Below are 12,989 nucleotides of genomic sequence, written 5' to 3' on the forward strand. Positions count from 1 at the left end.
GTTCCCCCAAATCCCAGTCCATCCCCAGACAGTGCCCCCCAGTGTCCCCCCAGTGCCCCCCCCCCAAGTGCCCCCCAATGCCTCCCAAGACAGTGTCCCCCAAGTGCCTCCCCAGACAGTGCCCCCCAGTGTCCCCCAAGTGCCTCCCCAGACAGTTCCCCCAAGTCCCTGTCCATCCCCAGACAGTGTCCCCCCAGTGCCCCCCCCAAGTGCCCCCCCAATGCCTCCCAAGACAGTTCCCCCCAGTGTCCCCCAAGTGCCTCCCCAGACAGTGCCCCCCCAAGTGCCCCTCCCAGTGTCCACCAAGTGCCCCCCGCCCCAAGTGCCCCCCAATGCCTCCCAAGACAGTGCCCCCCCCCCAAGTGCCCCCCCAATGCCTCCCCAGACAGTGCCCCCCCCAAGTGCCCCCCCCAGGGTCCCCCAGTGCCTTCCCAGACAGTGTCCCCCCCCCCCCCCCCCAAGTGCCTAAGCCCCAGGTTATGGTTAGAGTTAGCCCTAAGCCCCGCCCACCTGCATTTCAGAATGGAATTGGGTAACCCTAATTGAATGGAATGGATATGGAATTGGGTAAACAATATCTTATCAAATCAATTCCTTTTTCCACCCAAAAAAGGACTCACTTCCGGTTTCAGATATTGGGTAAGCATACATTGGAATTGATATGGAATTGGGTATACCAAATATATCAAATCAATATTTTTTTCAACCAAAAAGTCCCCACTGTCCCCCCAGTGCCTCCCCAGACAGTGCCCCCTCAGTGCCCCCCCCCCCAGTGCCTCCCCAAGTGCCCCCCCAGACAGTGCCCCCCCAGTGTCCCCCAAGTGCCTCCCCAGACAGTTCCCCCAAGTGCCCCCCCAGTCCATCCCCAGACAGTGCCCCCAGTGTCCCCCCAGTGCCCCCCCCCAATGCCTCCCAAGACAGTGCCCCCCCAAGTGTCCCCCAAGTGCCTCCCCAGACAGTGCCCCACAGTGTCCCCCCAAAGTGCCCCCCCAATCCCTAAGCCAGTTTCAGATATTGGGTGAGGAATGAATGGAATTGATACGGAATTGGGCACCCCAATATCTTATCAAGTCCATTCATTTTTCACCCAAAATTGTCCCTAAACCCTATGTTAGCCCCAGAACCCATCAACCCAGCCCAATAGCATATCAATTACATGAATTATCTCTAAATCTTAACCAAAGCCTCACACGTATCCCTGGCCAACCAAAGTCTTGAAAGAAACAACCATAGCTCAAAGTTCAAACATTTATTATTTTTTCACGCACACACACACACACACACACACACACACACACACACACACACACACACACACACACACACACACACACACACACACACACACACACACACACACACACACACACACACACACACACACACACACACACACACACACACACACACACACACACGAGGCAACTGTGCCTGAAACACAATAGCCTTATCAAAGGCACACAACACAAATAAAACAATGGGGTTGGGGATAAAAACAAAATAAAACGACCTGCCTCAGGTGACTTAAATGAGAAAAAAATTAAAACAAACAAAAAGAAACAGCCGTGCTGTTCGGCTCACATCTAGCCAGGGCTAGAAGGCTTCCTCGTTCTCAGAGTCTTCAAATTGGATGGGGTGGGGTAGTGGGGTAGCCTCAGTCTTGGAAGCGGATGGGGGGGGTAGTGGGAGGAGGGGGGAGGCTTCCTCAGCCTCAGAGTCTCGGAAGAGGATGAGGGAGGTAGTGGGAGGAGGGGGGGAGGCAGGGAAAGGAGGTTGTGGAAGTCCTCCAGTGGATCCTTCCACTACTCGGGGAGCTTTATCTGTTGAAATAAAGATGATTTATTTAGTTTTACTGACACACACACACACACACACACACACACACACACACACACACACACACACACACACACACACACACACACACACACACACACACACACACACACACACACACACACACACACACACACACACACACACACACACCAATTCCTCTTGAGTAATTGTTCTCACCTTGTGGCTCTGCTGGGCTGGAGGGACGGAGTCCCAGGGAAAACATTGGCGGAAGGATACGCCGGTGAGGAACTCGTCCACGACGGGGGCCACCTGTTGACCTCTCCTCTCCTGTTGAAACAAACATTATGGATGTTAGACACCATTATTATTCGATGTCCTTTGTTTTGCATGTGTGAAGGTTGTCAGGACCAATGTCATATCAAGTCCTATGTTAAATATCCCAATAAGGGCCAAGGACCCTCTACATGTATTTTTTCTCACTTTTGTGCTCTGCAGCTGCGTTAGCATCCTTTCTTTGCATTAGTCCTTCTGGAGGTGTTGGAACAAATAGAACATATAGGTGGTCAGGACCAATTCCAGTCCTATTGATCCAGTCACACACAAGTATTCTTACAATTTGAAGAGTAATTGTAAATGTCTTACCTAAGCCTTTGAACAGTCGAATCCTAGGATTCAAGTCTTGCGGCTTAATCCTTCTGAGTGCCTTCTCTGTTCTTGGGGTGAACTTTATTTTATCAACAAGAACCACTACAGGGGAGGAGGATGGAGAGCGTTGCCGCTTTCGTGCTAGCCTTCTTTCCTCCTTCTTTCCTCCTCTTTCCTCCTGTTCCTCCTCAGATGAAGTCGAGGACTCTGTAATAATATCGAACAAAACATAATTAGTCTGATAGTGTGTTGTCAACTGGTCAACGTAATTGCTGAATATCTTGGTTCAAGAGAATCTTGCATACGTGTACAGCATTGGCACTCACCGGAGCGATCATCATACAGGACATCACAGTCACTGTTGCTTGTGTCCGAGACGTTGATTGCCTCCTCCCTTTTGTCCTCGTCTGCCTCCTCCCGTTCCTTCTCCCGTGCCTCTCTGCTGTCCTTCGCCGCCTTGCACTGCTTGTACCCCTCCATGAGGAGGACGCGGGCCGTCATGACCTCCTCCTCATCGGCGATGCTCATATAGAAGCGGCTGGCTGTCTCCTCCGAATGCTTCATCGCCTTGCTGACCTTTGCCCGGCTGGTCACATCAAGGCTTTTCCGTGCCTTTGAATGGAAGAGAAAGGATCTAAATCATACTACTTAACTTTAATAGTTGTCTGTTAAACGTGCTTGGTCTGAAAGATTTACCTTGCTGGATGCTGAGGACCTGATGAGGTTGAAGGTTGGCTTCCCTTCAAGCCCAAGTATTCCCCACACCTTCTCAATTCTTTTTCCGAGGTTTCGCACCTCCTTCCCCCCGCTGGTGCAAAACACAAGTTCAGTGCTGGTCCCCTGACACTTGGTGGTGTTTATGAGTTCGAGCAGCCACTGCAGCTCTTCCCTCTTCAAGGCCAGGGGGGCAGGACCGTGGCTGTTGAATGATTTGTGATTTCGAACCTACCACAGGTGGATATCATTGTTTGATGTTAGGGTTGAAAAATAAGTTGGGAAAACCATTTCCTATCAAATCAATTAAGTTTTCCACCCAAAAAAGTGTCGCCATACTAACCCTGATCACAGAAACCTCTTATGGAGCACGTTCACTGAAAAGTGGTGTTTATAGGGACCCCAATAATTCTACCAACATAACGGTACCACACAAAGACATTTAGACATGATAAGACCACTGGAAGTTGGTGAAAATAGAATGTATTACTTTTTGGTTGTAAATATAAATGTATATGATAAGAAGTTGGGCAAACAATTTCCATCAAGTCCATTCAGGTTTCCACCCAAAAAAGTGTCACCATACTAACCCTGATCACATAAACCTCTTTAGTTTAATGAAATGTGGAACAGGGACCCCAATAATTCTACCAATATAATGGTACCACAAAAATACACATTGATAATGGAATCGTTAGAAGTCTTGACTCACATAAATCACAAATCCGCTCTTGGAGGGTTTGGCATCGTTCACTTCAGACACTGTCAGGTTCTTGAACACACCGGCCCGATGGCCGTGCGTGATCGCAAGGAATCCGGCCAGGAACCCATGTATCTCCTGCACAGCATTGAGTGTGAAGCAGGCCTGGAGTTGTTCTAAAAAGAAAAGATAGTTTAAACTTGGCATTTGTTTAACAACCGGTACACATATCAACTTGTGTTGAATATTCCTTTTGTTGCAGGTCCACTGGTAAGTATCATTATTTCTTTCTTCAAAGGAATATTTCTTTACAAGTTTACTTACCGAGCAGCCCCGGCAGCCGATCCTCGGCGACCTTCAGGAACCTCATCTCCATATTTATGTCCAGCTCCTCGTCTGTATAGAAATGCATACAATTAGTTTAAGATAAAGGTCTTACTGTGTGCTGTGGCATTGTGTTTGATAGAGAATACAGTGTCTTGGACAAACCAAAAAACTATGACATTACGGTCTGTAAATACACTCACTCGATTTCTTAACGAGGACTGCATATTTCTGGGCGAGCAAGGGGACGGTGAGGCTCTTCTGCATCGCCGACATGCTGTACTGGACACTATCAAGCTCTACCTGGGTGAGGGTGGACTGCTTCCTGAACCTGGGTACACCTTTGACGTGTCTCAGGAAGCCCAAAAAGTCGAGAACATAGGTCTTTAACGTGCCGGGTTTGGCCGTTTTGGACAGTGCTCTAAAGAAGCTGTGAAAGACAATATATGAGTTAAAAACTAAGGAGTTAGTCTTTGGTGGAAACTCTGTGGACTCTACCTACTCTCTGGTCTTGTCCAGGTCCAGGAGGGGACGGAGGTGGGCTTTCCCCACACAGCCCAGGCTCTTGCAGACCTTAGCTGCACGTCTGCCTCTTTGCTGCTGGTTGTCCAGGTATTTTGGGTCGTCTTGTCTCAAAGAGACAAGATGTTCCACCCAATCATCAATGATGATGGCTGTTGACAGAAACACATTTGTGAGTGAATACAGGATTTAAATGTTTTTTTCCCATTTCAAAAGGACACACGTCAACATGTCGTAAATCCTCAAAGTCACTAACAAATTCCATTTAAGAAAATGTAAAAATGAAAAGAATACTTACAAAAGAGGCCCTGCTCCCCCTCCGAGAGCTTTGTCTTCTCGGTGGCCTTTCTGCCGGTGCCCTTGACCGGGGTGGCCTTTCTGCCGGTGCCCTTGACCGGGGTGAGGTGGACCTTTTTAAATGTTTCGAGCTCCATCAGCCTCCTCCTCAGCTCCAGGTTCTCACCCAAAATCCTCTCAAACTCTGCCCGCAGGTCCACGCAGGCCGACTGCGAGCAGACTGGGGTTGAATTTGAAGAAACATAATTAATATAGATAAGCTGTCAAACATCCTTATTATTCAATATTGATTTGGTCAGGCACAACTTCATATCAATCCCTATGTTAAATGACCCCATAAATGCAAAAGACCCTAACTTGAAGAGTATTTTTCTCACCTTTTTGACCTGAAGGGCGGTTGGTAGGCAGATCTGTTAAAACAAACATCATTAATATGGATATCCTTGCTGTCAAACACAAGTATCCTTACAATTTGGAACAATTATTGCCCTCACATTTAACGCCTGACGTTGACGGAGGTGACATCCCATAGGTGACAGGTGTCACCGGACCTGGTGAGGACATGTCGTCACCTGGAGCTGTTGAAACAAACATCATGAATCTAGATGTAAGGACACAAAACACAATTGTATATTCTCACAATTGGATGAGTAATTGCACTTACGCTCAATAGAGTCGGAGGTAGGCCCAAGCAGGTCAAGGGCCCTGCACACCTCATCCACTTCGTCAGTCGCTGTTGAAATAAACATTATTAATGTAGTTGCCCTTAAACAACACAAGTATTCTTACAATTGGAAATGTGATCGTTCTTACTCAGCTGGGTGGGGTTGGCCTGATTATCTGGAGGGCTGGGCACTGGGCGCTGGGCCCTGGGCACTGGTCCTGGGCGCTGGGCCTGGGTGCTGGGCACTGGGCACTGGGCACTGGGCACTGTAGCTGTTAAAAAAAACATTAATGTAGTTGACCTTAAAACAACACAAGTATACTTACAATTGCAATGGTAATTGGACCTGCCTCTTTCGAACAGGTCAAGCCGGCTGACCATTCCGACACCCGTGGCCCGTAGGGCAGCCAATTTGCTGATGGTCAAGAAGCGCTTCGCTGCTGTTACAAGTCTCTTTTTTTCATCCCCCTGTTGAAAAGCAACAGGTTAAAATAATGTACAACCGGGTCAATCACAGGATGTTGGGGTAGTGAGGTTCCTATTCATTGGCATTCTACTTTGACCCAATGCGTGTTCCCTGACAGGATTTGACTTCTAGGGGTCACCATGTCACGGGGGCCCTCAGAAGCCAACTGGGGGAAAGTCTTTCCAAAGGGTTAGGCCATGTTGCCCCCTAATTGGGATTTTTTTTAGAGAATAAGACATGCAAGCTGACACATATCTGTTTTAACCCAATATCAGGTCTCAACAATCTGGGACACAATTTACTATAATTATTTGTTTGGGTGGTTCTAGTTGTTAACCACTTGAACCGGTTAGGGTGATGACTGGTAATTGGGTGAAAAAGTAAGAGAGGTTAATACTTAGCTGGGTTGCAGAGTTTTAGGGTATTGGCCCAATAACAGTGCAAAATACCCTAACATAGCAGGCTTTTTTCAGCTTTCTTCGCAATACCAATGCTAAGGTTTAAGTGGTTAAGTAGCAAGCACACATAATTAACTTACTTCTATCAGGTGGACGTCAGCAAGATGCTTATCAATGCGTGCATTGTTCTTCTTGCCACAAATGTCACAGGTGGGATAGTCCATTTTTTTGACTCTACAGTTACAAAACAAATGTATACAAGGTAAGCCAAACCAGTGTAGAAAGCGCACCATTACACAATAATCATGTTCTCATTAAAAAATAACACTGCAGGAGTCAACTTTACCTTCCATATGCATAGTCCTGGATGAGAAGCCTCTCCACATTATTTGTGACCTTGTGGCCTTTTTTCAGGTGGGAGGTAAGGAAGACCACCTTTGAGCATATTGGACAATGGACTTTGTCCACGGTAGCCTAAAAAAAAAGTTAAAAATTGGGATTAGTACAGTTAATGGAAAGGTTTTCCATTGTTGATTTCTCCATCCAGAAATCCATCCCTTTTTAAAACCATTTTGATAGAATTATTCTCTGCTCCCCAAAATGTACACACATGTTGAAAATGAAAATCAATTATACTTCACCAAAACCTAACCCAAAATCTAGCAAAATCTAACCACCAAATCATAGGCCCCAAAAATATAGAATATTTACTCACAGGCATGTTGATGCGTTGTTGGAATGCAGGATTCAGTTGATTGTAATGTGAGTTATCTAGCAGCTTGCAGCACTCTCTCCCTCTCTCAATACAGACAATGAATGAAGCACATGGCACTTCCCCTCCCTTATAAACCCTTCCAGCAGGTGAAACAAATTCTGTCAATTAGTCATTAATTTGACATGGGTAGGGTTGTTGTCAGTAATTGGGCTATATAAAACATGGAATTGATAGGATGTTGGGCAAAGGCAAGTGTTTGGATGAGTGTGGTCGACATGGAAAGAATGCATGGATTTGATAAGGAATTGGGTACCCAAACTCCTATCAAATTTAATATTTTTTTCAACCAATTTGGGATGAAATTATCTAACCAATCAAATCCATTCATAATGGATATGATGTGAAATTGGGCAACCCTAGCCTAACCATAAAATCTAAATGAATGGAATAGAAAAACCATTCAAGACAGAGTTATCCTCTGTGCCCCAACATTTACACAATAAAGACCACATACCCCAGACCCATTAAGAACCCTCCCTCTACATATTAATTGCCCCTAAACCCTTTGCTAGCCCCCCACCCCAAAACCACTCAAACCCTGCCCACTGGAATATCAATTACATTTTAATTATCTCCAACCCCTGTCACTAATTATCACTAATCACCAACTACATGATATCACTACATGATATTACCATTTTTTGGAGAGACTATTCATAAATGGATGACTCAGATTTACGTGTAAGAGGAACAACATTTATTTAGGAAAAATCAAAAGCAAGAAAAAACAAAAGGAATAACAAAACAAACAATAACAAATCATTTTTAGGATGCCCCAGATCCTCCGGAGGCCCCAGATCCTCGGGCTGGAGGTCGAAGGCGTCTCCTCAGAATGCGCTGTCTGGCCTCCAGAAATTGGGCGTAAATGAGGAGTATCTCGTACCTCCTCCTGCCTCTGACCTCGATAACAAATTCCTCTTCCTCCGAATCCTCCTCTGAATTTGTTGGAACCAAATATTGTGGCTCCTCCAGGACCTGGTCATCATGTGTCTGTAGACAAACATAATTGGATTAATGTATATCCCTGTGTTGAAAGGTACAATGAATTTGAATGATTAGGTCGCTCTAAAAAGGTTTGCAGCCACACATCTTTTTAGGATGTACTTACATCTTCAGGAGAAGGGTTGGTGGTGGTGTCAGGCGGTGTCGGGGGGTCTCCCTCCTGGCTTGGTTGTTCCATTCTGTATAATATTATAAAGATTTCAGATTGCAAACCATGCAATGTTGATAGTCTTTTCGAAAGAAGATAGTTGATGTAGAATTTGTAGAACAATATTTAACAAAAATACCAACCTCTTGGTTGCTTGTTAGTCCTTTGTCAGTCCTTCTTCCATGCAAGTCTGATGCTGTCTGACAGTCACTCTGACTCAAAACATATATAGTGTGCCATTAGCTTCAATAACCAACACCTGGTCCGACTTGATTAACTCCAGCTGGATCAATTATATGCATGTCAACGCATGGAATACCTTAGGCGTAGGGTGGTAATATGTAATTGGGTGAAAAGAAAAGGGAGTTTGATAGTTAGCTGGATGGTCTCATCCAGCTACCCCAGCCTTTAGGGAGAGAAGCTTGCTCTTTGGAAACCACGCGACAGCCGCGCACAGCACCGGCTCGAGGCCGGTACCGGCGCATTGGGCTCGGCCTCACGATTCAGAAAACGTCCTGTCTGTGCAAAAAGGACCCCCCCATAGGATTTTGGTTAGGATCATAAAAAGGTTAGGGCGGTAACTAGTCATTGGGTGAACAGTAAAGGGAGGTTGATGGTTAGCTGGGCGGAGGCCTCGAATGAAGCCTCACTCAAGTTTGGGGGTCATACGTATTTTGATTGACCTCTCGTGAACCGTACATGCTAGGGTCATAATGAAGATGTCTATGCGTTCGGCAGACAATTCTGAAAAGAATGGATGGACATTGAACTCCTGCGGGACCCCATGACATGACTTATGGGAGGTCATGGCCTCCGAGTCAAAAGCCTCTGTTAGGAGAGGAGCTCGCTCTTTCGCAACCACGCGGCAGCCGTGCACAGCACCGGCTCGAGGCCGGTACCCCAGATAGTTCTCCCCCCAAGTGCCCCCAAGTGTCCCCCAGTGCCTCCCCAGACAGTGCCCCACAAGTGCCCCCCTTATGTCCCCCCAGTGCCTCCCCAGAGAGTGCCCCCCAGTGCCTCCCCAGACAGATCCCCCCAAGTGCCCCCCAAATGCCTCCCCAGACAGTCCCCCCCAGTGTCTCGCCAGTGCCCCCCCAGACAGTAATCCCCCCAAGTGCCCACCCAGTGTCCCCCCATTGCCTCCCCAGACAGTGCCCCCCAGTTTCCCCCCAGTGCCTCCCCAGACAGTTCCCCCCAAGTGCCCCCCCAGTGTCCCCAGTGCCCACCCAGTGCCTCCACAGACAGTGCCCCCCAGTGCCTCCCCAGACAATTCCCCCCAAGTGCCCCCCCAGTGTCCCCCAGTGCCTCCCCAGATAGTTCTCCCCCCAAGTGCCCCCAAGTGTCCCCCAGTGCCTCCCCAGACAGTGCCCCACAAGTGTCGCCCCAGTGCCTCCCCAGACAGTGCCCACCCCCCAAGTGCCCCCACAGTGTCCTGACAGAAACATCAAGTATGATTTCCGGCACACCTCGTCGCTGCGAATCCAATGGTCTTGCGTAAAGTAATATCTTATCTTTATCTTATCTTTATAGAGTTAGGTATGTAGGTTAGGGTTAGGCCATGCATGTCAATGCAAACAATAAACTATCAAACATAATTAATAAAATGCCCAATTAGCGGAATGAGCCATTAATCCTACCATTCCCCTCCCCCGATGAAAAATCCTTGAGGGGGATCTGACACAGATATTCACTGGATGCCTGGGAGCAAGGTGGGGAGCGATTCTGGGAAGTTGCTGGGTTATTGGGGTTAGGGTTAGGGCTATTACATATTAATTGTCCCTAAACCCTTTGCTAGTTCAAACTCCTCTTCATCATCGTCCTCCTCATCCTCCTCCACCTCTGGGGGATTAGGTGCAACCTCAGGAGGGGGGTTAGGCTGGAGATGTTGGGGTAACCCCTCCTCCTCATCCTCTTCCTCCTGGTCATCAGGTTAGGGTGGTAACTTGTAATTGGGTGAACAGTAAAGGGAGGTTGATAGTTAGCTGGGTGGGGGCCTCAAATGAAGCCTTAGTACATTTCCGGGATCGTAAGTACTTTGATTGACCTCTCGTGAACCGTAAATGCTAGTATCATAATGCAGCAGATAATTCCGAAAAGAATGGATGGTGATTGAATACCTGCGGGACCCCATGACCTGACATATGGCAGGCCAAAGGTCAGGGTTAGGGTTTCGACACTAAAATGGGTGGCATCTGCATGATAATTGGGGGCCTCTAAATACCAACTGGATGGCGTCTGGGGTCTGTTTTTCGGACCAAACGTACCCAGGGCTGTGATCTCTGCTGTATTCTGAGCACTAGGCCCTGAGCCATGCACAACCGACATGAACCCTCAAAACATAGGAGCTGGGTTAGCGTTATATGTTAATGGGTGATTGGGTCAATCTCTTTTTTATAACCATTCGAGATAGAATCAATCTCTGCTCAACAACCTTTATACACTTGTTTGCTGAAGCCCAGGGGATGTGCCCTTCGAAGGACGGGCCACTTGGACCCTCGCCCCCTGAGTTCTGAGCTCTTAGACAGCAGCCTTTGTTAGGAGAGGAGCTTGCTCTTTCGAAACCACGCAACAGCCGTGCACAGCACCGGCTCGAGGCCTGTAACGACGGATTGGGCTCGGCTTCACGATTCAGAAAACGTCCTGTCTGTGCGAAAAGGACGCCCCATTTATGATATATCTTTGTTCCAATTAGTGATCAATCTCCATGATAATCACGCCCAAAAGACCCCTGCAACACTAACCCGTCTATAAAATTGTGCACACTAATTAACCACTTTCCCGACGTGGTACAGCCACGGGACCAACACCATTCGATTCAGCGTGAAAAAGTAAGTCAGACTAAGTTGTCCTTTTTTGGAATAAGAAAAACGTCTATAGTGCACCTAATTACGAGTGTTTAACTCCGCCCACAAAGGCCGCATGGAGGCGTGGCGCACATCCATGCGTAGGGCTCGACGAGACGAACACGTTGTTATGTGTTTCTCCACACACAGTCATGTGGTTCATAAAATCAGGGTTACACTTTGACGCACGATAACTCCGCCCACAAAGGTCGAAAAGGGGCGTGCCGCACATCCACGCATAGCTCTCGATTTTACGAACGCGCCCATATTTGTTTCCCCGCACACGGATTTATGGTTCTCAAAATTAGGAATAACATTTTCACATTCACTATGGTGTTAGAGGGTATACTTCTATGTACCATTAGAAAGACAGGCCATAGTTGGAAAACTCCTCCTACAAGGGTCGCATGGAAAAGGCGAACATATCAGAGCGTAGATCTGGGCAAGCTGAACGCGCCCCTCTAAATTACTTCGCGAACGGACTTTTCGTTGGCGATCTATCGTGCGTCGAAAAGTAACCCTAACCCTAGCCAATTAAGATAACCGTAAGTCTGTGTGCGCAGAAACACATATGGGCGTGTTCGGCTCTTCGCGCTGAGTCCAGAAATGGTCTTGGTTTTGTCGAGACGTGTCCGGGGGGCAGGGTTAGGGTCTTGAATCTTTTTGGTTAGGATAATAAAAAGGTTAGGGTGGTAACTGGAAATTGGGTGAACAGTAAAGGGAAGTTGATAGTTAGCTGGAAGGGGGCCTCATATGAAGCCTTACTAAAGGTTGGGGCATTTTGATTGACCTCTTGTGTACCGTACATGCTAGGATCATAATGCAGATGTCTACGCATTAGGCAGAGAATTCTGAAAAGAATGGATGGTGATTGAACACCTGCGGGACCCCATGACATGACTTATGGCAGGTCAAAGGTGAGGGTTAGGGTTTCGACACTAAAATGGGTGGCGTCTTCATGATACTTGGGGGCCTCTAAAGACCACAATGATGGCGTCTGGGGTCAGTTTTTCGGACCAGACGTACCCAGGGCCGTGATCTCTGCTGTATTCTGAGCACTAGGCCCTGAGCCCTGCGAAACCGACCTCAGCCCTCCAAACATATGAGCTGGGTTAGCGTTATATGTTAACGGGTGATTGGGTCAATCTCTTTTTTTATAACCATTCGAGATAGAATGAATCTCTGCTCAACAACCTTTATACACATGTTTGCTGAACCCCAGGGGACGTGCCCTTCGAAGGACGGGCCACTTGGACCGTCGCCCCCTGAGTTCTGAGCTTTTAGACAGCAGAAGGCCGTAATAGAGGCCTTGGTTAGGGGTAGCGCTTGCTCTTTCGAAACCACCACACACATGACCATGGAGGTCAGCAGTGAGGTGCCACACATGTCAGAGCTTGATTCCTGACTCATGTAGAAAAAGGTTAGGGTGGTAACTTGTAATTGGGTGAACATTAAAGGGAGGTTGATAGTTAGCTGGGCAGAGGCCTCGGATGAAGCCTTACTAAAGTTTGGGGAGCTTGCTCTTTCGAAACCACGCGACAGCCGTGCACAGCACCGGCTCGAGGCCTGTAACGACGGATTGGGCTCGGCTTCACGATTCAGAAAACGTCCAGTCTGCACAAAAAGGACCCCCCATTTATTATAATATATCTGTGTTCCGATTAGTAATCAATCTCCATGTTAATAACGCC

The 12,989-nt window shown here is 47.5% G+C and overlaps 1 protein-coding gene across 1 annotated transcript; it reads right to left on the minus strand.

Moving 5' to 3' along the window:
* Window positions 1-1,409: 1,409 nt before the first annotated feature.
* LOC306918668 (uncharacterized protein) lies at window positions 1,410-8,485 on the minus strand (the record flags this gene model as incomplete). Its single annotated transcript, XM_079531551.1, has 17 exons — window positions 1,410-1,820; window positions 2,017-2,127; window positions 2,281-2,328; window positions 2,443-2,652; window positions 2,772-3,057; window positions 3,142-3,390; window positions 3,872-4,035; window positions 4,184-4,255; window positions 4,387-4,613; window positions 4,686-4,857; window positions 5,004-5,222; window positions 5,380-5,412; window positions 5,497-5,580; window positions 5,667-5,735; window positions 5,816-5,938; window positions 8,199-8,295; window positions 8,414-8,485. 17 exons carry the CDS (start codon window positions 8,483-8,485, stop codon window positions 1,594-1,596), a joined length of 2,463 nt encoding a protein of 820 aa, XP_079387677.1. The 3' UTR covers window positions 1,410-1,593.
* Between the last annotated feature and the right edge of the window lie 4,504 nt (window positions 8,486-12,989).

The sequence above is a fragment of the Electrona antarctica genome (genome assembly GCF_951216825.1).
Source record: "Electrona antarctica genome assembly, contig: scaffold_164, whole genome shotgun sequence".
NCBI lineage: Eukaryota > Metazoa > Chordata > Actinopteri > Myctophiformes > Myctophidae > Electrona > Electrona antarctica.